This window comes from Canis lupus, chromosome 1, assembly GCF_048164855.1.
Source record: "Canis lupus baileyi chromosome 1, mCanLup2.hap1, whole genome shotgun sequence".
Lineage (NCBI taxonomy): Eukaryota > Metazoa > Chordata > Mammalia > Carnivora > Canidae > Canis > Canis lupus.
In genome coordinates, this window is record NC_132838.1 from 122,042,089 (window position 1) to 122,065,273 (window position 23,185).

A 23,185-nucleotide genomic window follows, 5' to 3' on the forward strand; every position below is an offset into this window, starting at 1 on the left:
CTTTCGATTCTAGTCTTGAAATAAACTGGTACACAAGTTGTCCTTCTGCCATAAACAGCTGGAAAACAGCACAAAACCTATGACACAAGTGTTTTCAAAACAACAGGTAGTACAAGACTAAGACCCCAAACAAAAGGAAACAGAGAGGTAAATCCTAGAATTCCCCTGGCTTTTCCTCAAGAGACATTTTTCTGGACAACAGCATGAGAAGGAATCCAAGCAAATAAGACTGATCTTATAGGAGAGAAGCCAACAACTTAACAAAGTGATCCAGATTAGCATCTTGATGTGATGCGAAGAGCAAGGCACCTCCTATGATACTCTTCCCTCAAATTCTTAACTGCAGGCTAATCAGAAGATGACTTTGGACAAACCCAGACTGAGGAAGATCCTATAAAATCACCTGGCCAACACTTTGAAAATATTTAGGTCATGAAAAACAAGAAACTGAGAAATTGTCACAAATAGGAGGAGACAAGAGGTACGACAACTAAACACAATATGGTATCCTGGCATGGATTCTGGGAAGAAAAATGGCATTGGTGGAAGAAGTGCTGAAAGACTCACGAAATCTGAGTTTGGTTAATCCTGTGTTATGCTGACTTCTCAATTTTGACAAATGCACCCTGGTAATGTAACATGGTACTATTAAGGGGAAACTGAAATTGGGCAAGGATATATGCCAGCCCTCTAAATTACCTTTGAAACTTTTCTGTAAATCTGGATTTATCCCCCTCCCAAAAAATTCTGGCATCAAGTAAAAAATTACTAAATATGAGAATAAGCAGCAAACTGTGACCCATGATCAGGGGAAAAACCAGTGAGCAGAGCTGCAGACATGATTGATGTAGTAACGGTAGAAATGATAGAATTAGCAGACAAGAACTTTAAAACAGCTACTACAAATATGCTTGATTTAAAGGAAATCATTAACATAATAAAGAGGGAAACAAAAGATTTTTATATTTTTAAAAAAAAGAACCAAATGGAAATTCTGGAGGTTAAGAAATATACAATACCTAAAAACAGAAAATTCACTGGACATGATCAAGAGCAAATAAGAAGATACTGCAGAAAAAAACATCAGTGAACTTAAAAACCCAACAGTAAATCCTACCTAGAATGAAACACAGATAAGGGCTGAACAGAAATGAACAAAGCCACAGTGGCCTTATGGGGATAATAAGTGCTGTTTAATATAAATATGGTTGGTATTCTAAAAGGAGTGGACAGGTGGGGGCCAAACAATATTTAAAGCAATGATGGCCAAAATATTTCCAAATTTGAGACAAACTCTAAATCCACAGATCCAAGATGCTCAGTAAACCCCTACAAGACTCGGCACAAAGGAAATCATTTCTATGCACAGGATTATTAAATTGCCATAGAAAAAAAGATAAACATAACATACAGAGCAACAAAGATAACACCATAAAATGCAAGACAATGGAAAAAGATCTTCAAAATGCTAAAGGAAAAAAACCTATCAAATTGTGTTCTTTACCCAGCAAAAATATCTTTAAAAATGAAGACCAAATAACATCATCAGATAAAAATTCACAGAATGGTCAACTGATCTGTCATTTTACTAAAAGCAGTGTTATGGGAGGTTCTGTAGGCTGGAGGAAAAGAAGATGGAAACCTAAATGTACAGAAAGTAATGAAAAGACCAGAAATGGTAAATTCAGGAATAGATATTAGAGATTTTCATGCATTAAAAAATTTGGGGGAGGGGGCCTGGGTGCCTCAATTAGTTAAGCGTCTGCCTTAGGCTCAGGTCTGATCCCAAGATCCTGGGATGGAGCCCCGCATCGGGCTCTCTGCTCAGTGGGGAGTCTGCTTTTCCCTCCCTCTGCCCCTCTCCCCCCACCCTGCTCACGCTGTCACTGTCTCTCAAATCAATCAATAAATCTTAAAAAAAAAAAAATTTAACAGATAATTGAAAGGAAGGGAAAAGTGAGAGGCTTTGTTAATACTTCTTCCAAAGAGCAAGGATAAAATTGGACAAAGCCGTCAAAAACAATTTCAGAACTCTGAAAATTGACCAGAGGCATAAAACAAGAAACTGAGCCTTGGGTAATCATGACATAGTCTGTTGACAAATTAGCCACTTTCCTTCACCCAGCTACTTCAGAACACTGGTTCTGGTAGGGTGCGACACTTTGTGAAAACCAAAGGCATTTACTTAGACTGGGACTGACTAGATCTGGAACAATGTGGGAAATCCCAAGGCCCAGAGCTTTGTCAAAATAAATAGGAAAGGCCCACATCACAGCTGACCTAAAGATGCAATACTAGTTCGTCCAACTAAGAGGCCAGCAGACTAGCTGGAAATTTCATAGGAAGGTCTAGGGAGTGAGACATGCACAGGCCTTGGTAAGCTCACAATTTGAAAGACTGTGGGCATGTTAGGGTATGTGTGCACATGCTCATAAGGGACCCAAGGGGGCTCTAGCTATTTATGCAACCTCCGAAGCCTTGCACATATCATGCACAGACACACACACACACACAGGATACACAGGAAAGCTGAAATTAAGTAAAAATTAAAACTGGGGAAGTCTTGTAAGCTGCATGAATTTTGAATGCATTCTCCAAACCACACACAGGTGTACTGACAAATGATTGGGAGCCTTATTGGCTCAATATATTTAACTATAACCTTTGACCAATCATTGGCTGGCCACTAAGCTATACTTATCCAAGAATACCAGAAGCTGGGCTTAAAAATAAAAACAAGAATTAAAGAAAAAACAAAACAGAAGAGACATGAGAGGCCACACACTGTGGAAGAAATAAATTCCACACAATTAGTCCAGGCAAGAGGAGATCAGAATCCAGGGTTGTTAAAATGTATTATTTGAAATGTCCAGTTTTAAAAAGGAAAGTATGGCCCATGCACTTGGTGGGGAAAAGCAGTAAACAAACTACTTTGGAGAGGTCCTAAATGTTGCATTTAGCAGACATAAACTTCAAAGCAGCCATTATAATTATGTTCAAGAAAATAAAGGAAACTATGTTTAAATAAAGCATGAAAACAAGGACTTATAGAGAACACCAATAAAAAAGACTGGAAATAGAACCAAATGGAAATTCTGAAGTTGAAAAGCACAATAACTAAAGTGAAAATTTTACTAGAGGAACTCAACAGCAGATCTGAAAACTGGCTGAAGGAAGTAGTGAACTTAAAGATAAATCAATAGAAATTATACAGTCTGAAGAAAATAAAGAAAAAGGAAAAATGAACTAAGTATGAAAGACCTGTGGAATATAGCCAAAAATATCAACATATGCGTAACAAAGTCCCAAAAAGAGACAGTTCTTCAGGTTGTAAAATTTCTATTGATTTATCTTTGAGTACATAAATTCTTCACTTTAGTTACTGTACTTTTCAACTCCAGATTCAAATCCAGTAGACTGTGGTATTAAAATGCATATGCCAAAGCAACTACTAAGAAATAGTTTTAGAAAACAATCAGAGAAGTTAAAAGGTTATACTAAAGGAAATATTTATTTAACACCAAAAAGACAATCAAGGAGAAAACGAAGAGGAAAAAAAAAAAAAAACATAAGACATTAAAAAAAAAAAAAAAAACAGCAAAATGGCAGAGGTAAATGATCTATAATTATATGAATTAATAAACACTAATCAAAAGGGATTGTGTCAGAATAGATTTTTTAAAAACAAGATTCAACTATATGCTATCTGACACGAATATTAAATTCAAAGACACAAATGTGTTGGAACCAAAAGGAGCACTATGGAAATGCAATCATAATAGAGGCAAAGTGGTCATGATGATAATATCGGAAAAAAACATACATAGACTTTAAAATATTATTAAAGAAAAAGAGGGGCATTTTGCAATACAACAGTATTAATTCATCAAGAAGCTATAACAATGACAAACATATATGTACCTAACAACAAAGTCAAAAAATAAATGGAGCAAAAGCTACCAAAAATGAAAGCAATGAGGACTCAACAGTAGTAGTTTAAGACTTCAATATCCTACTCTCAATAATGGATAGAGCAAGTAGACAGAAAACCAGCAAGAATACAAAAGACAGTGATATCAATGGACTTGGCATATATAGAATGCTCTAAGAACAAGAGAATACAGAGTATTTCCAAACACACAGAAGAGAATATCTATTACCCATAAGAAAAAAGTCTTCATGAATTTTAAAAGACTAAGGACATAATAAATATGTTCTCCAGACACAACAGAATTAAAGCAGGAATCAATAAAAGAAAGAAACTTGGGAAATCCTCAAATATTTGGAAATTAAACAATACATATTTAAATAATCCATGGATCAAACAAGACATCTCAAGAGATAATAGACTGTTTTGAACTAAAGGAAAATGAAAGCACAACAGATCAAAATTCAATGGATGTGGTTAAAGCAGTGCTCAGAGGTTAATTTATATCTTTAAGTGCCTATATGAGAAAGGAATAATCTCAAATCAATGCCTTAAGTTAGCACATTAAAAAAACTAAAGAGGAAGGCCAAACTAAGCCCAAAGCATGGGGAAGGAAGGAAATAATAAGGATTGGAGTAGAAATCAATAAAACAGAAAACAAAAGAAAAAAAAAATCAATGAAATACAAAAATGTTTCTTTGAAAAGATCAATAAAATTGACAGTTTTGGCTAGACTGACCAAAAAATGAGAGAAGAGCAAAATCAGAAATGAAGAAGGGGACATGATTACTAATCCTACAGAAACTGAATAGATTATAAGGAACTACTATGGACAACTTCATGCCAACAAATCAGACAACTTACATGAAATGGACAAACTCTTAGAAAGCCAAAATAACCATAATGGGCTCAAGAAGAAATATAAAATTCAAATAGACTTACAACATTAAAGAAACCGAACAGTAATTACCCACAAATATTCCCCCAAACAAAATATTCCCACGCCCAATCTCACTGGCAAATTGTCAGACATTTACAGAAAAAAATAAAACCAGCCCCTCATAAATGTATTCAGAATGTAAGAAAAACTTCCCATCTTGTTCTTTAAGACCGGTGTTATCCTGATACAAAAACCAGACAAAGACATCACAAGAATAGAGCACTACAGATCGGTATTTCTCATGAATTTATACACAAATATCCCCTAAGACCTATCAGCAAACCAAATTCAGTAACACATAAAAAGGATTACACACAACATAGAATTATATAATATACAACAAAAGGATTATTTAGTAACATCTAAAAAGTGGGATTTATCCCAGGAATTCAGGGTTGGCTTAACATCAGAAAATTGATTAATGTACCATATTAATAAAGAGAAAAATCAGGATTATCTCAATAGATGGAGCAAAAAAATATAGCAAAATCCAGCCCCACTCATGATAGAAAATGCCAACAAACCAGGAATAAGAGGCAATTTCCTCAACCTAATAAAAAGGCATCTATGAAAAACCTATAGCCAACATCAAACTTAATGGTGAAAGACTGAACACCTTCTCACTAACAGAAATAAGGAAGACATTCACCCTTACCACTTCTGTTCAGTACTGTACTAGAGGATCTAACCAGCGCAATCAGTTAAGAAAAAGAAAAGGAATCCGGATGGGAAAAAAAAGGAAGGAAAGCTCTCCTTATTCACAGATAACATGATCTTTTACGTAGCAAATCCTAAGGAATATACACACACATACCTCTGTGACAAAAACTAACAATTGGGCAGCCCTGGTGGCTCAGCGGTTTAGCGCCGCCTTCAGCCCAGGGTGTGATCCTGGAGACTCGGGATCGAGTCCCACGTCGGGCTCCCTGCATGGAGCCTGCTTCTCCCTCTGCCTGTGTCTCTGCCTCTGTCTCTCTCTGTACCTCTCATGAATAAATACATAAAATCTTAAAAAAAAACAAAAAACTAAACTAACAATTGAGTTCAGGAAGACTGCAAGATACAAAAACAATATACAAAAGTCAACCACATTTCTACATACTAGCAATGATCAATTAAAAAATGCCATTAAGGAAACAATTCCACTCATAATAGCATCAGACAGAATGAAATACTTAGGAGTAAATTTAACAAGTGTAACAGTTGTACAATGAAAACTACATAACATTACTGAATTAAAGAGGATCCAAATAAATGAAGAAGACAGTCCATGTTCCTAAAAGACTCAATGTACAGCAAGTCTCCCCAAATTCATCTATAGATTCAATATAATCCCAGTAAAAATCTCAACTGATTTTTTTGCAGTAGTGGATAAGATGATCCTAAAATTTACATCAAAATGCAAAGGACTCAGAATAGCCAAAAACATTCTGAAAAAGAACACCGGAGAACTTAACAGTTTCCTATCTGAAAACTTACGAGAAAGCCTCAGTAAATAAAGACCATTTGGTACTGACATAAGGATAGACAAACAGATGAAACATAATTGGGAGTACACAAAGAAATAACTTTACATTTACAATCAACTGATTTTCTTTTTTTTTTTTTTTTAAGATTTTATTTCTTTATTCATGAGCGACACAGAAAGAGAAGCAGAGACTCAGGCAGAGGGAAAAGCAGACCCCATGCAGGGAGCCCGATGTGGGACTCAATCCCAGATCCCAGGATCATACTCTAAGCCAAAAGCAGACACTTAACTGCTAAGCCACCCAGGCGTCCCTCAACTGATTTTCAAAAAAGAAGCCAAAACAATTCCTTGTAAAAAGGACAGTCTTTTCAACAAGTGGTCCTGGTACAACTGGGTGGGTATCCAATTGAATTTATTTTTTTTTTTTAAAGATTTTATTTATTTATTCATGAGAGACACACAGAGAGAAAGGCAGAGAGACAGGCAGAGGGAGAAGCAGGCTCCATGCAGGGAGCCCGACATGGAACTCGATCCTGGGTCTCAGGATCATGCCCTGAGCTAAAGGTGGCGCTAAACTGCTGAGCCACCCGGGCTGCCCTCCAGTTGAATTTAGATCTTTGTCTCACATTGTAGACAAAAATTAATTCAAAATGATCATAGACTTGACTTTAAGAGTTAAACCTGTATTAGAAGAAAACATAGAAGAAAAATCATTGTGACTCTGAGTTAGGCAGAGTTCTTAGATAAGACACCAAAAAAAGAGGTAAACAGAGAAAGGGAGGGAGAGAAAGAGAAAGAAAAGAAAAAAAATCCATAAAAGAAAAAAATGATCAACTGGACTTCTTCAAAACCAAAGACTTTTGTGCTTCAACAAATACCATTTAAAAAATCAAAGACAAGCCACGAACTTGAGAAATATTTGCAAGTCATATCTGATAGAAGACTTGTAGTTGGAATGCATAAAGAACTCCTACAACTCAATAATAAAAACCCAACTTAAAATTGAGCAACACATTTGAACAGGCACTTCAAAGAAGATATACACAATGGCTAACAGTAAGTTTTCAACATCATCAGTAACTACAGAAATGCAAATTTAAAACAATGAGATAATTGCCTTATAGCCACTGGAATGGCTACAGTGAAACCAAGGGCATGTAGAAATTGAAAACATACACTGATGGGATATAAAATTATACAGCCACTTTGGAAAACTACAATCTCTTAAAAAGCTAAACCTAAATTCACCATCCGATCTAGCAATTCCACTCCTACTCAACAGAAACATTTCTACTCAACAGAAATAAAGAACATATGTCCACACAAAAACTTGCAATGTTGGGCAGCCCAGGTGGCTCAGTGGCTTAGCGCCGCCTTCAGCCCAGGGCGTGATCCTGGAGACCCAGGATCGAGTCCCACGTCGGGCTCCCTGCATGGAGCCTGCTTCTCCCTCTGCCTGTGTCTCTGCCTCTCTCTCGCTCATTAATAAATAAAAGCTTAAAAAAAAAAAAAAACTTGCAATGTCAATGTTCATAGTAACACTATTCACAAAAGCCAGAAAACTGAACAATGCAAGTGTTCATCAACTAGGGAATGAGTAAACAAAACGCGGTATATCCATACAATGGAATACCATGCAGCAGTAAGAAGAAACTACTGATGCATAATACAACACGGATGAACCTCAAAAACCCGATGCCAACTGAAAGATAGATGCAAAAGACTACACATCGTGTGATTCCATTTATATGAACTGTCCAGAAAAATAGAACTCTACATAGAGAAAGCAAATTACTGCTTGCCTGAGGCTGGGGACCTAAATAGGGAATGACTGTAAATGGGTACAAGGGATCTTTTCAGGCGTGATGGAAATGTTCTAAAACTGGGTTGTAGTACAATTTGAAATTTAAAACCACCAAACTGCACACTTAAAAAATGGATGTTATGGTATATAAATTATACCTCAGTAAAGCTGTTGGGGAAAAAAATGGAACCAAAGTACTACAAACGCTGAAGTGATCATACTCTCTGAGAAGAGCAGAGCTATAATAAAAGTGCACAGTTTTATAGGAAAGTGTCAAAAAATTAAAATATAGCACGTATGTAATTTCCAAATCAGTGGAGAGAACAGGAAAACAAAAAGGACTTCATCTGAATAGTAGTAAAGGGTGTTGTGGGGAGGCAATAAATAACCAGGGGAAATTGAATGCCCAAAATAGTAGAGTAAGTCCCAATAGGAGTAATTACAGTAACTCTAAACTAAACCTGACAGTTATAAAACACTGTCAAAGTAGGCTGAAACCGTTTTCAGTAGCAGCGTAACATTACTATTACATGCAGGTATGTGTATATAAAAAGACAAAACAAAAAAATCACACACACACACACAAATGGAAACTACTGCACTAGAAAATATTTAACTAGTTATATTAATGTTACATGAAATACTGTAAGGCAAAAAAGAATTATTAAGGACAAGGAGGGTCACTATGAAGCCCCTGGATTATGAATATAGTAATTCTGTACTTACATGCACATGACTAAATTCGTATTTTAAAAATGAGCAGCTTCTCAGCGATACTGTTACACTGATTACTTCTCTTCACGCTTTTCCTATTCTCTATCTGCACATTCCTTTCTTTTATGCATATGACCAAATAACACATTGAAACTCCACCTCCATTCCAGCAAGTCAAAATGAACTCTCTTAATGTGTGAAGTTTAAGCAACAGCAGGTTTCCAATTCAGATTTTTAAAAAGGTGACCTCACAATGAGTAAGCGAGTATTCAGATATTCTACAGATCACATATTTGCTTATGAGTTACATGCTCTTGTTTAGAGGGCAAACAATTCGAATGTCAGGGAGAGGTGTTAAGAGTACGAATTGTGGAGCAAAGCTGCCTGGCTTGAAACCCCAATTCCACCACTCTAAGAGCTGTGTGACTTCAAATGTTGCTTTGTTTCTGAGATAGTCTCCTCATCTCTAAAATAGAGGGGATTAAAACAAACAAACAAACAAAAAAACCCAAAAAACAAAATCCAGTACCTAGATCACTGGGCTGCTGAGCATTACATCAAATAGTCCATTTAAAACATGGACAAATGCCTGACACACAGTAAGTGCTCAAAAATATTATTTAATTCTTTACGATTCATCCATTAAGGGAAATGTAAAAACTTCTTCATATCCTAATGATGTTCCTATGAAATGAAATTTAAACTGAGCATTGTAAAATGTAAAAACTCAACAATATTGACCGACTGATTAAACATATAAACCATAAATATCTACTGTACTTGAGGATTTAACAGGCATTCAATTGAAAGCGTATATAGTACTGACCTAAAGAACACACAGATAAAGATTAGTAACCTTCAAAAGATGTTCCTCAGAAGAGAAAAACAAACGGAACACAATGAGGTATCTGTACTTCTAAAATTTGGAAATATTCCAGTGAATGGAAACCTCTTATAAATTACATGCATGACCTATTTCCCCAAAAAAGTAAAATAAATAAAAATAATAACAAAATGAGCTTGATCACTCTATATACTTAATATCCCTTAGTGATTGTGAAATCCCTTTAGAGCACTACAGTGTCCCAAACTTATCATCAAAGAATCAATAAAATGTAGATATGCAAACGGAACATGTAAAAACCACATCTTTAAAAAGCAAGTATTTAAAAACAGACTTTTTACTATGTTTAGAAGAAATCATAGAGTAATTGTGCCGATGGCCCATCAGTCTTACTTCTAGGAATTTACCCTTGAAGACACACATACACTGAAGATACTGCATCATTACTTGTGATTGCAAAATACCAGAAACAGTGCCCATACATAGTAAAGTGCTGAATAAACCATGTTACAGCTACACAAGAGAATACAAGATCTGTTTTAAAAAAAAAAAAAAAAAAAAGGAAGATCTCTATAAACTGACATATGGTGATTACCAACCAGGGCATACTATTAACTGGAAAAAGAAAAAAAAAAAAAAATCAAAGTGCAATCGAGAAGTTGCACCTGTCATCCTCATGCCAGAAAGAAAGGAGTAAGAAAACATGCATGGATGTATTTGTGCTAAAGAAATACACACAAAATGAGATGGGAAAACAGAGACTGGATATGTAGAGCAGGTAGATGAGGAAGGAAGGAGAGAGAGATGGGAATGGAAACAGCGTAACTTCTCCGTATTTACCTTTCTACATAAATGCGACTGTTAGCACCACATTGATCACATAGCCTTCACGCACCACCATCAAGGAGGGTATGTAACACCAACAAGGGTGTGCACAACCCAAAATGGAACACAAATATTAACAAATGAACTTAACTGTATTACAAATGACACAATCACAGTGAAGGGGGTGGGAAAGAATAAAAACCCAACCTAAGCAACTTTGGAAAAGTTTCTTGTCTCATACTTAGCTAAAGAAAAAAAAAACATAAATAGCACACCATAGTTAATAAGTGTGTTTTTCCTGGGGATAAAGATTAGCACTCCGAAACTACTTTTATGTGTATAGTAGATTTAAAAAAAAAAAAAAGTAGGCAAATAACATGGTAGATAATAAGAGCCAGGTTTCTCACTGTTAGGAGAAAGAAGTCACAAATAAGGAAAAACTGGAACAAATCCTGTGCTGTTAGATTAAAATCAGAAGTGTCAGTATAAACTTGAATGTTTAATATATATAAACAGACAAATATGTAAATGTAAACACATGTATTGGTTAGTATACATAATTTCCTAGCTCTATCTACGGAGGAAGGGGTTCTAGCAATAGGCACCACAAAGGCAATAGACATACCCCCATGAGAAATGTCGGTTTTTAAACACCTTTCTCCAATAAAAGGAATAGGGGCTCCCTGGGAAAGTGGCTGATGATTTCAAGACTGGAGCAGGAAAAAAATACAAGATAAGCCTGTAACATTTTGTGGAGTCAAAATATTCTAACAAAAATACGGAGATTTGTTGAAAGAATTCAGGAACCAACTTAAAGAAGTTCCTGATGGTCAAATGTAGAACCATGGGAACAAATAAAACGATGACAACTGGATCTTAATCCATAGAATAAAATAAATATCCAAGTTCAGGCTGATATAAATAATAAATTATTAACCGGGGGCGGGGGGGATGGCACAGCTTTTCATTACAAAAGAATTCTAAGAAATAAATGTAAACAAAGTACCCAGACATCTTGATGCTGATAAAGCTAATTAATTCTTGATGGAAGCACTGAAATAGCTTCACAGGAGCCCCTCCAGCACATTAGATTACATTAGGGAGAAAAAAGGAGGAAGGAAGGAAAGAGAGATGGAAGGGAGGGAGGGAGGGATGGATGGCGGAGGGGAAGGGAGAGGGCACGAAGAGGGGGGAAGGGAAGGCAGGGCAGAGGAAGGTAGGCAGGCGGGCAGGTAGGTAGAAAGAGCAGAACAGAAATCACCATTAGGCAAATACCACAGTGATAACTGCTGCAGACAAGACCTGCCAATGAACGCAAAAATTAGTGGGCTCAGGTATGAGAAGAAAAAAAAAAAAAAAAGATAATCTGCATAATCTCCAAGTATCTCCTTGAAAGTATGTATTCACTACAAAGGAAAAGACAGTAATTTTATGGTGGAGAAACCTGCAGACACCACCTTAACCAAATGATCAGGGTTCACATATCGGAAGTTTGGACCTCGAAATGACACACACACTAGAATGCATCTCTGATAGGAATCTCTTGATTTGGTGCATCTCTGTGGTATTCTTGCCAAAAATGCAAAACCTCATTCTAATTATAGGAGTACATCAAACTCAAATGGAGGATCATCCTACGAAATACCTGACCAGTACTCTTCAAATAGGTTATAGTCATAAAAGAAAACAACCAACCAACCGTCAAGACTGGAAGAGGCTAAGGAGGAATAATAAATGCAAGACGGAATCGTACGCAGGATCCTGGAACAGAAAAAGAACACTTAGTGAAAAGGCTGGTGAAATTCAAGTAAGATCTGTCGATCAGTTAATAGTATTGCACCAACATAAATATTCCAGTTTTAACCACTGCATCATGGTTACACAGGATGTTAAAACATTAGGGGAAGCTGAATGAAGAGGTATATGGAAACTGCACTCTTATTGCAATTTTTCTGAAGTCTAAAATTAGTCCAAATTAAAAAACAACAACAACAACAACAAACTTTGGCTATTCTGTTTTACAATGGTTTAAAAGAGAACATTTATGACCAGCTTCATTTTATGCCTCTGAAACAAGAATTTAATATGAAAAATAATGCTATAATGTACAGTTACAATCGAAACTTTGTTGTAAGACTGAAGCTATGAAATGAGGCCATATCACTACATTTGATCTTCAGTAGGACGTAAGAAAATGTTACTGAACGCTTTTTCTTTGCTCCCATTACCATCTTGTTCTATGAGGGAACACCTTATTTGCGAGAAGCAACATAAAACTAAATAAACAACAGGCTCAAATTATGAAAAATTATTTAATGACAGTACTCTTGAAGTTACATGCCTGTAAAGAATATCACAATACTCCCACAATAAAGTTTGTTTCTGGGGGAATAGCTAGCAGGGCTCACTTGAACACCAACTGGGAGGCAGGGCTCTTTTGTGTATATGCGATGGTACTCTTGGTTTGCTTTGATTTTTGTGGGGGGTAGGCTGAGAGAAAAACAGTCTTAACTAAAAGTATATGCACAGTTGATTAAGATTTACTAAAGAACAAATCTTCTACATTTTCAGGCTATCTTTCAAAATCAGTCCTCTGTTCTGAATTATCCATTAACTTGTGGAGATTCAGGCTCACCCCCATATTATTAAAATACATATTCATAAAAGTTTTACAGTTGTGCTGTTCTAGTTACAAATAGCTTCTACTTTTCTAGGACATAATTTCACTTTGTTTAAGCAAGAATTCATTAAAGAAGCTATAAATAACCTTTAAATATTTAGCCATGAATAGAGGGTGGACTGGCATTGATGGCTTATTTTAGTACTAATGCAAAATGCTTTTTAAAAGCTACATTTCAGCATGCATCAAGCTAATGATTAACACTTGCAGTGTAATTTTCAATGTTAGAATAAATTTCTCTTTATTTTAAGGATTTTTGCTGACAGTCAATATGTTATTTCAATTATTTACTAGTAGGAAGGTAGCCTTAGAAAATGAAAATGTTGGGAAAATTAAAACACAAAATTTCTTATTTAAAAAATCCAAGCTTCTTTTTAGCATCTATACAACCTTTCCTTTTCTCCCAAAATATAATTCCAGTTAAAAGCGAACACACTAAAGGAGAAGAACTGCCTATGGAATTATACAAATTCAAAGAACAACTGTGTGGTACAGATAGCATATCTATGAATCAAAGACATTTATTTCTATATTTGATTCTGAATCATAAAGTTCACAACATTTTAGAGACCAAGTTTCATAAAATTTTTACTTGAAAAAAAAAAATTGTTTTACAAAATACCATTCTTCCAATCGAAGAAACCTTCCCATAGGGTACATGTAGCCTTCTGCCTCAGAGATAATAGAATGACCGTCAAAGGGAAGTTTTTTTAAATAGTCACCTAGCTGCAAAACCTACAAGAAGTAGATTTTTTTTAAAGTGCCTTTAAAATGCTAAAGCAAGTAATATAATTGTTGAATCTATTTGAAATTTTAAAAGTTTCCTTAAAATGGTCCATATGGTATGCACAACTTCACAGCTGGTACAAAACTGCCTGTATTTAGTTCAAAACACAGAAACAATGCATATGAACAGTACTCTTTGAAAAATAATTCTAAATACTGCCAGTGCATCGTAAGAAAACTCAGACAACGATACTGACAGTACTAAGAGAATTAACAAAACAAGCTGAATATTAAAGTATTCAAACATTTACTTTGATTTTTAATAATCCACTGATAATAGTAAAAGATCTTGCTGCCAAATGAATTCTGGATGCTTTATTTCAAACTACAAGTAACATATTCTGCTATATAGATTCTAAAGAAATGCAAAACGTAGGTTCCAGGATGTAAACTTCCATTGCCTAGGCAGGCCCTAGTTTTTCTGCTGCAATCTGGCAGCTTTGAACTTTGAAACCCTCTTTGTAGGTTCTTCTGATACTTCTGACAGAACTTCTTTTCGTTCTGGAATGGTGGGTAGCACAGGGTGAACCATGGTTGGGTGTGGTGTTAAGGAGGGTGATAGAAATTCTTTTTCTATTACAGTTCCAGAAAATGCCTAGAAGACAAAAGTAAGATTAGGATAACAAAACTAAGTAAGATGCCCACAAAATCTTTATCCTGTATTTGCCAATTTGACATTTCTTTTCATTAAAAGTAAATTCTTTAGATTTTTGGAGAAATACACAAAATATTCAGAGAAATCAAGTACTATTAAAATATATATCTTAATTACACCACCAAATAGAAGATTCTTATAGTACACATGTTAAAAAACAAAATGTAAAATGAATGTTTTATCTGGGATTTAAAAAAATGGGTACATAAAAAGGTCCTCAAACTTTCACACATTCCATTTATGTCCAGACCATGCTATGAAAAATAATGTACTGAACTAAAAAATGATGTGAGCGGGTCAAACACGAGTTGATGAATGAGCTAACCTATGGAGGCCATGCTGCGCACTAGCCAATAGCTTACTTCCAGCAGTAGTGACGTCTCTTAGGTGGTGTTCATTTATGCAATTACTTGAGAATTTTATTGCATCTTGCCTCAGTTTTATTTAAGAGATCAGTATAAACTGAAAAATTAAGCGCTGATACTAGTGGAGACAAGTATTGGTCTCAAAACTTACAATTAATTCAATGATGAGAATCAGATGTTCCACAAAAAAATGGTTAATTTCAACTAGATGTTTATTGGACTTAACCTGCCAACTGTATATTTAATTGAAGCAAAAGTAATGTGTACAAAATGCTGGAAATATAACCAAAGATGTATCTTTATGTATCTTTTTACTAAAGATCTTTTTACATAAAGGGGCAACTGGGTGGTTCAGTAGGTTAAGTGTGGGCCTTCAGCTCAGTCATGATCCCAGGGTCAGACTCCCTGCTCAGTGGAGAGACTGCTTCTCCCTCTCCTTCTGTCCCTCCCCCATCTTGTGCTCTCACACACATACTCTCAAAAAATATTTTTAAAAAGAAATATAAATAAATAAAATCTATAAAACCCAAGGAGTTGATATGATTTTAAGATTTTATTCATTTATTTGAGAGAGAAAGAGAGAGAGAGAGCACAAGCAGGAAGAGGGGCAGAGGGAGAGGAAGAAGCAGGCTCCTCACTGAGCAGGCAGCCTGACCAGGACCCTTGTGATCATGAACCGAGCAGAAGGCAGATGCTTAACTGACTGAGCCACCCAGATGCCCCAGTATGATTTTATTCTTCAGGTTTCTGGTACTTGGATTCCCTCATCTTTTAGTATAAAGTGTAATTTGACATGTAAGCATTCCTGTATATTTTGCTTCCCTTTGTCTACCAAGAGTACAAATTTAGTTAAGACAATGTATCACTTGAATAGTTTAGAAAGCCACCCCCTCCACCTTGTCCCACCAAAGAAACAAAAGAATGCCCCCTCCTTCCCACAGAATCCAAGTTCTTAAAAGAAATTCGAAGTCTACTTTCTCAAACCCCTATTTTCTCTTGATGAGCATGAGCCTTATTAAAAATGTTTTTGAAGAAAAAAAAAAAAAGACATTATTTCAGCATTTAAAGATACTGAAAAGGGTATCTTTCAAAGTATACCATATGCATGAACTATTTGTTTTGATGTTAAAAAACATGTATAGCATATAGAATGCTAAGAGTTCAATGCAAAATGCAAAGCTAATAAGAGTGACATAAAACTAAGCTCCAGTCTTGAACTCTAGCTATATCATGATTACATTAAGTCCTCATAAAAACCTAATTTTCAAAAACTTAAAAATAGCAAAAGTCTACATCCATTACCTGTTTTTCTAACAGTATGGAAGACTATTAAATGAGATGGTTTCCACATCAACTGAGATCACTGTATGGATGGAGGGGAGGATATTCCAAAGATCATACAGACTGTCCCTAAATGTTAATGATCTCCATCCCCAGTGACATATAGTACAATTATTACCATTTAGTTACCATTTAGTACAAGCAATAGAAGCTTTGCATATGCTTACTTATATATAAACATAAATATTTTTAAGATGTATTTGACATACACACAAATGGGCATATCAGTTTGATACAGTCATGAGTTTCCCAGTTTTCCTAAGTTTTATAAATTCAAAATCTGAAATACTCCACAAAACAAAAAAAATTTAGAAATCATGCCTGGGAATAATGGAAACCATAACATAGGACTTATTTCAAAGATAGGAATTCTTATTTTGGGATCTCTCAACTCTCCCCACACACAAAACTGTGTGCAATTTGGTAAATAAGAATGTATATATGTGCGTGCACTCATTTTTCTGAGGGGAGGAACTACAGCTCTCACTAAATTGTAAAATGGTTCCAGAACCCCCCAAAAGTAAATATGTCACTGGCACAGGCCAAAATATAGGACTTTAAATCATATTCTCCCATATATATTTTCTTTTTTAATTCAATGAAAGCATATAAAAGAAATATAGTCATCTACTCGAATTATTTAAGATGACTATGGTCTAGTGGTAATTTCTTTTTAAGATTTTATTGATTGGAGAGAGAGAGAAAGAGGGGGAGAACATACGAGCAGAAGGAGGGGCAGAGGGGGAGGGAGAAGCAGACTCCCCTCTGAGCAGGGAGCTGGGTCCAGGACCCTGTGGTCATGACCTGGGCTGAAGGCAGAAGCTTAACCAGCTGAGCCACCCAAGCGCCCCTGGTCTAGTGGTAATTTATTTAAAATAAGCTGCTAAATGATATTCTAGCCAAAAATTTAACACATATGCAAACTGAGATACTTTAAAATTCCTATTTCACAGAAACAGAACTTTAAGATTGGTAATGCTTTACCCCACAAAAATTTTCTTGAATTATATTGAGATTTAAGACCTGTATTTGTGTTTGCTAGTGACTATTAATTTTTTATAAACTATTAATTACTGAAAAAGAACAAGCCTAGAATGGATTAGGTTCCATTACTTTTGAAATTAAGTATATGAATAAACTAAAGAAGCTGTAAGATAAACAAGGCCATTTGCCAGTTGATTAACTTTAATAAATAACTATATAAGATAAAATAATTTAAAGATTATAAGATCAGTAATTTATAAGCCATACCTGGGAGATAGAGCACCTGCAATTTTTTAAAAAGGAGAGGAGAGCCTCTTATAAAGAAGTATCTTTCAACTCCAAATATTAAGTATGTGAAATTGGGAAAATGAATGATACGCCCTTCTGAAATGGAGCTCCCACTACCTTTTTAATTTCACAAAAACTGATGAAAGATACCATATGAAAAGACAGGGTTGCCTGGGCGGCTTAGTTGGTTAAGCATCTGACTTTGGCTTGAGTCATGATCTCAGGGTCCTGGGATTGAGCCCCGCATCGGGCTCCCTGCTCAACGGAATGTCTGCCTCTCCCTTTCCATCTGTCTCTCCCGCCAGCTCATGCTCTCTATCACTCTCTTGCTCTCGCAAATAAATAAAGTCTTATTTTTTTTAACAAAAGAGATAAAGATATACACATACCTCAGGTGTTCCTGATAAGGGCAAAAGTTTCTTGTGATGGTTTTCTTCTTGTTCCTCTTCCAAAATACTCTCACTAGTGTCACTACAAGTGGCCTCTTCACAGCTAATACTTCTCAGAACTCCCCGTTTGTCATCAAAGTCAGCAGCACTGCTTTCACTGGTATCACTGCAAACACTGTTCTCTCTGCTGCGAGACTTCAGGATGGACTTACGAGGGACATATTCTCCATTCACAACATCAACAAAAACTCTACAACATCCAAAAATATACACATCCACTTTAGGTAACTCATAAACAGAGGATAAATTTATTTATTTATTTATTTATTTTTAAATTTATTTATTTATTTAAATTTATAATGATTTCTTTAAAAAACCTTTTCCAGAAATTAATCTAAAATGTTTTGTTCAGTTACATCTAAAATTTTCACAAAGTAATTATGTAGCTGCAAATAATGTATTTTATATTCTTAAAAACATGATTTTTTTGGTCCAATAAAATACAAGCACTTTATTGATAAGCATGTTCTGGGTGATAGCGGATTTGCCAAAATTCCACATATAATTTAGACCTACTTAGAAGACAATTTAGCAATTTTAACTATTTTACAAATATGGGTCATAAAGAAAGTAGGTATTTTCAAATAATTTTCTCAACAAACAACACAACAAGAAGCTGCAACAGCAACACTTAACTCCTATTTTGTGAAAAGGTAAACCACGTGCCAAGCATCTTCACAGCTGTTGCAGCAAAAGTGCTGCTCCAGCCCACTAGAAAAACAAACTTAGATTTCTAAAGTTAACATACAATGTTTTTTGACTAGATTGACTGGGAATGCTTTAAAAGCACTGGCAAAGAGGAGGAAAAGGGAAAAATCATGCAATTTTCCAACCGCTTTAACCTGGGAGCCTATGGTAGCTTAGGAGCACCTGTGAGAGCCTATGAAATACTAAGCCAACTCTATCAGAATACCTCACTTTTCAGTGAAAGATAGCCTTCTGTGTTACAGACAGCCTTTTCCTATAAATATTCAGTTACAAAAAGAAGGAAGGGAACAGCAGATTGTTCTATTCCCTGTGAATACCACTCACCTATAAATGTCAGCAGGAGTCCTGATAGTAGGCAGCTCTTGGGCAGAATGACCACTGCCAGAGCTGTTCTTCCGTTTACGTTTGGCTTCTTCTTTCTTTTCACTGAATTTTAAAGTGGTATTTTTTCCAGTATTTATTCGGACCTAAATATTTCACAGCATAAAATAACAACCCTTTTGAGAAATCAAAGCCAAAACTAAAACAAATAAACTCTATAAAGAAGTATGAGAGACCATTTTAATTTTTTGACACTGAAATGATGTGATTACTGGATTACAAAGTCCTTAACATATTTTCACTGCATTATATTATATCTCCTTTAATGACCAATTCTAGTCTTCAGTGACTTTTTATTGTATAGAAAGCATATTACATTTAAACTAAACTACAGATTATAAGCCTTCATATCACCCCACTACTTTGACATAAATTTGTGGCTTAAATCATGCACTTCAAAACAAAGAGCACAATTAACCAAAAGCAGTATTTGTAAGAATATAAAATTTAAGTCATAAAAGAAATAGTAGATAAAAATACTTAACTATTTAGAATTTTTAAAATACCTCTAGTTTTTAGAAATTGGACTAAAAAACAAAAACAACTTTGCAGGATTATCATGTTATTCTTTTATTCCTACTTGGCATTTATACTGCACTTTCCATGTTAATGACTGCTCTTCATAACATTCCCCAAAATATTACTTTTTCTTTCCATTTTATTGACATGCAAATAAAAAGTTTAGGAAAGCCCGGGTGGCTCAGCGGTTTAGCGCCAACTTCAGCCCAGGGCGTGATCCTGGGGACCCGGGATCGAGTCCCATGTCGGGCTCCCCGCATGGAGCCTGCTTCTCCCTCTGCCTCCGTCTCTGCCTCTCTCTCTCTCTCTCTCTGTCTCTCATGAATAAATAAAATCTTAAAAAAAAAAGTTTAAAGCCTAAAATAATCATAAAACAAACTTCTTTTTCTGGTTATTAGGTCAATTTTTTCCAAAGAATTCATAAGATGCTCCCTTTAGTCTGAAGTATTAAAATATAAATAAAACATAAATTATTTCAGTTCATATTAGAGCAGGGATAACTTAAGGGGCTTAAGAAATATCAAATATGTTTTAAACATGTTTCATTAGATAATAATCACAGACACTTAAGACTGATAGCACAGACCCTTACCTCTGCTCTAGGCAATCCCTGCATTGCTACACCCTGTGGTACAGAGACTACACTGAGACAAAGGACCTTCTGCTTTATTATTACTCGCCAGGTCTATGGAGTTCCAGGCCTTAAGTTTCCTTGAGGAAGATGAATTTCCAGTTGCTCCTCAGAGCAGCACTATGGAGCAAGGGAATGGGCTTCAGGTCGTCTATCCCTCCTCCAATCAGAACCAACCTGTTTTGATCTGTTTTAAATACTGGGAGTCTACCATAAATACGAAGGGAATAAAAAGTCTTTTGGTACTAAACAAAAGCTTAAAAACTCTGTATTAGAAGACCTCTGAAGTAACCCCCAGCTCTAAAGTGACAAAATTCTAAAGTCATGATTATCCACAGATGTTTACATTTATCAGAAAAGGGGTTACTTTTTACTTCCTCCTAAATTTTTCCACTTTGCTCATGACACTCCTATTAATGTCAGACCCACACAGAAAACAACCTGGCATAATTAAGAACGTAACTAAAGCAGTCATTTTCATATCCACTTTGTACACCAAAAACACCCACAATATAATTAACTCTAGAATTCAAAAGAAAACTGAATGGAAGGACAGGTGGAGTTACAGTAGTTGCTACTCAAATCTGATCCCTTTCCAGACCCTAAACAATTCAAATTCTATTGTGGCTTCAGTAAGCAATGCACCAAAACCAACTATCCAGACTTTAGACTATTTCCCCCTTTTTCTTTTTAGATCAATTGGCCAAAACAAGAGGCAAAAGATAGTTTTCTTGTTTGGCGCTATCAACAATATTAATCACTGCTGATACTGTTCTTTTAAGGAATATTATAGATGATACTAAATATTTAAATTATATGCAAAATTAGTAATTATACAAACCCTCTTAGGTTCGACAGTATGAGAAAAATATATTGTTGGTATAGAATGATCTCCAACCCCCAAAGCATCATGGTCATTTTCGTTTTCAATATCACCACCAACATCATCATCATCTTCTTCATCTTCATCTTCATTACTGTGGTAAGAATTTGAACCGTTCATTGAACAGTTCACTTGTCCATTCAACTGACCACTGAACAGTTCTGAATGTGTAACATCCTTGTAACAGCTGCTGGAAGTAACAGAGTCTGTTACTTGATGCGTCACATGCACATTTACATTCTGATCTTCCTTTTCTTCTTCAGAAGACGTATCTTCTCCATTTGCAATCATAGTATCAGGCTTACTAGTAAAGAAAAAGAAAATTAACAAGATCAAACAGACACATCAAAATTCTCCATATTCTAATTCTCAGTTCATTCCAATGAGGAAAAATTAAGATTGAATAAGATATATTTTTAACTAGAATTCCAAGTGTATAAAAATGTCTTGAAATAAATTAACAAAAAAACCTTACATTAATTCTGTATGTTGTAGTTACTCAAACACTAAGTAGAACATAGATGATTTCTTTTTTATCTTTGCCAAAGGATATTGGCCACATACAATATAAATAATGTAATCAAGAGATTTGTACGAAACTCAGAGAGTATGTTTCTCTATTTAAAAACCAGAAATTAAAGCCCCAGAACATTAACACATTCCTATTTTCTACTTCTATATTTGGAATATTTTATAAGCAGGTATTATTGTAATTTTTATAAATGAAGGATTTATATGTATGCACATGAATATAATTATATTTATACACACACATGTACATTTTTCATGCTTCATTTCTACAAAGGATTTGAAGACCTTACAAAAATAACAAAACCAAAATGCAAAAGAACTGAAATAACATCATGCAAAAATAAAAAGAGAATCATGACCAAGAAAATAACAAGATTCAAGACCAATCTAAAAAAAGTAAAATAGTATCAGTTAATCAAAAAGACCTAAGAATTTATAGGTGAAATGGTAGAAAAGATATGTATCCTTTGTGCTTCACATCCTATTTTTCACAGAAACTAATTAGTCCATATGGTACATCATTTAAGCAAAATAATATAGGAACTTCTTTAGTAACAGATTTCATTGAGCATTTTGACAATTTCAAGTGAGTGCTAATGTGTATTTCAAAGAGCAGTTTGGAAAAGTTTTTCATATATATAACTACCTGACCAGATTACAAATCGCCTGCTAAATAAACAGAAAAGTTTGCAAAGGAAAGCAAGGACAAATATTTTACAGTAACAAATCCACAGCAAGTTTTTTTTTAACAAGTCATTCAAATATACAGCATTATCCTGATTAGAGTATAAAAATATTTTATTTAAAATGTAATATAGGAAACATCCATAATTATTATAAATAATCTATCTGATCTGATATATCTCAGTACTTCACTATATAAAATATGGCTGAAATCTTATAATTAAAAAAATATGAATATTGCTTTTAAGTATTTCTGTACACACACAAATACATGTGTGGGCATGTGCATGAATGCACCGCCATAAGAGAAAGTATTCTAGAGAATGAGTATTTGCTTTAGAGTGGTAGGAATATTGATATTTTAATATATTATATTATTAATTATATTACTATATTATACTTTTTATATTTTCTTCAATAAGCATGTTTTATTAATGAGGAAAGAGATTAACAAGCAAATATGTTTAGAAACAAACTCTCTTGGAAAGATAATTTGTCATTAGGTACCTATCAAGTTCACCCAGCAATTCTTCTTGTCTCTCTAGTTCTTCGAGTCGAGCCCACAGTTCCTTATCAGCAAGCAAATCCTTGGATTTTACATCATTTGCAAAATCTGCTTCAAAAATATCTGAAGTTTTTGGTTTGGAGTGAGGTTTATGAGCAATTCGGTGTTTTGCTATTTTTTTAAAAAGGAAAGACATGGCTGTTAGTAGCCAACTTTAAAAAGGCACAAATGTAGACTTAGTAAGACTTTCTTTTGAGGAAAGAGGATGTTAA

General features: G+C 34.9%; 1 protein-coding gene across 4 annotated transcripts in view; it reads right to left on the reverse strand.

Moving 5' to 3' along the window:
• Positions 1-12,816: 12,816 nt before the first annotated feature.
• URI1 (URI1 prefoldin like chaperone) overlaps positions 12,817-23,185 on the reverse strand; it is an 83,465-nt gene continuing 73,096 nt past the window's right edge. For all 4 annotated transcript variants that reach the window (XM_072782995.1, XM_072783002.1, XM_072783011.1 and 1 more), the window contains 5 exons: positions 22,916-23,084; positions 21,152-21,497; positions 19,104-19,246; positions 18,012-18,261; positions 12,817-14,584 (listed from right to left, as the gene is read on the reverse strand). In XM_072782995.1, the coding sequence (XP_072639096.1) occupies positions 14,402-14,584; positions 18,012-18,261; positions 19,104-19,246; positions 21,152-21,497; positions 22,916-23,084 (1,091 nt within the window). In that variant the 3' untranslated portion in view covers positions 12,817-14,401. The remainder of the gene's footprint in view (positions 14,585-18,011; positions 18,262-19,103; positions 19,247-21,151; positions 21,498-22,915; positions 23,085-23,185) is intronic.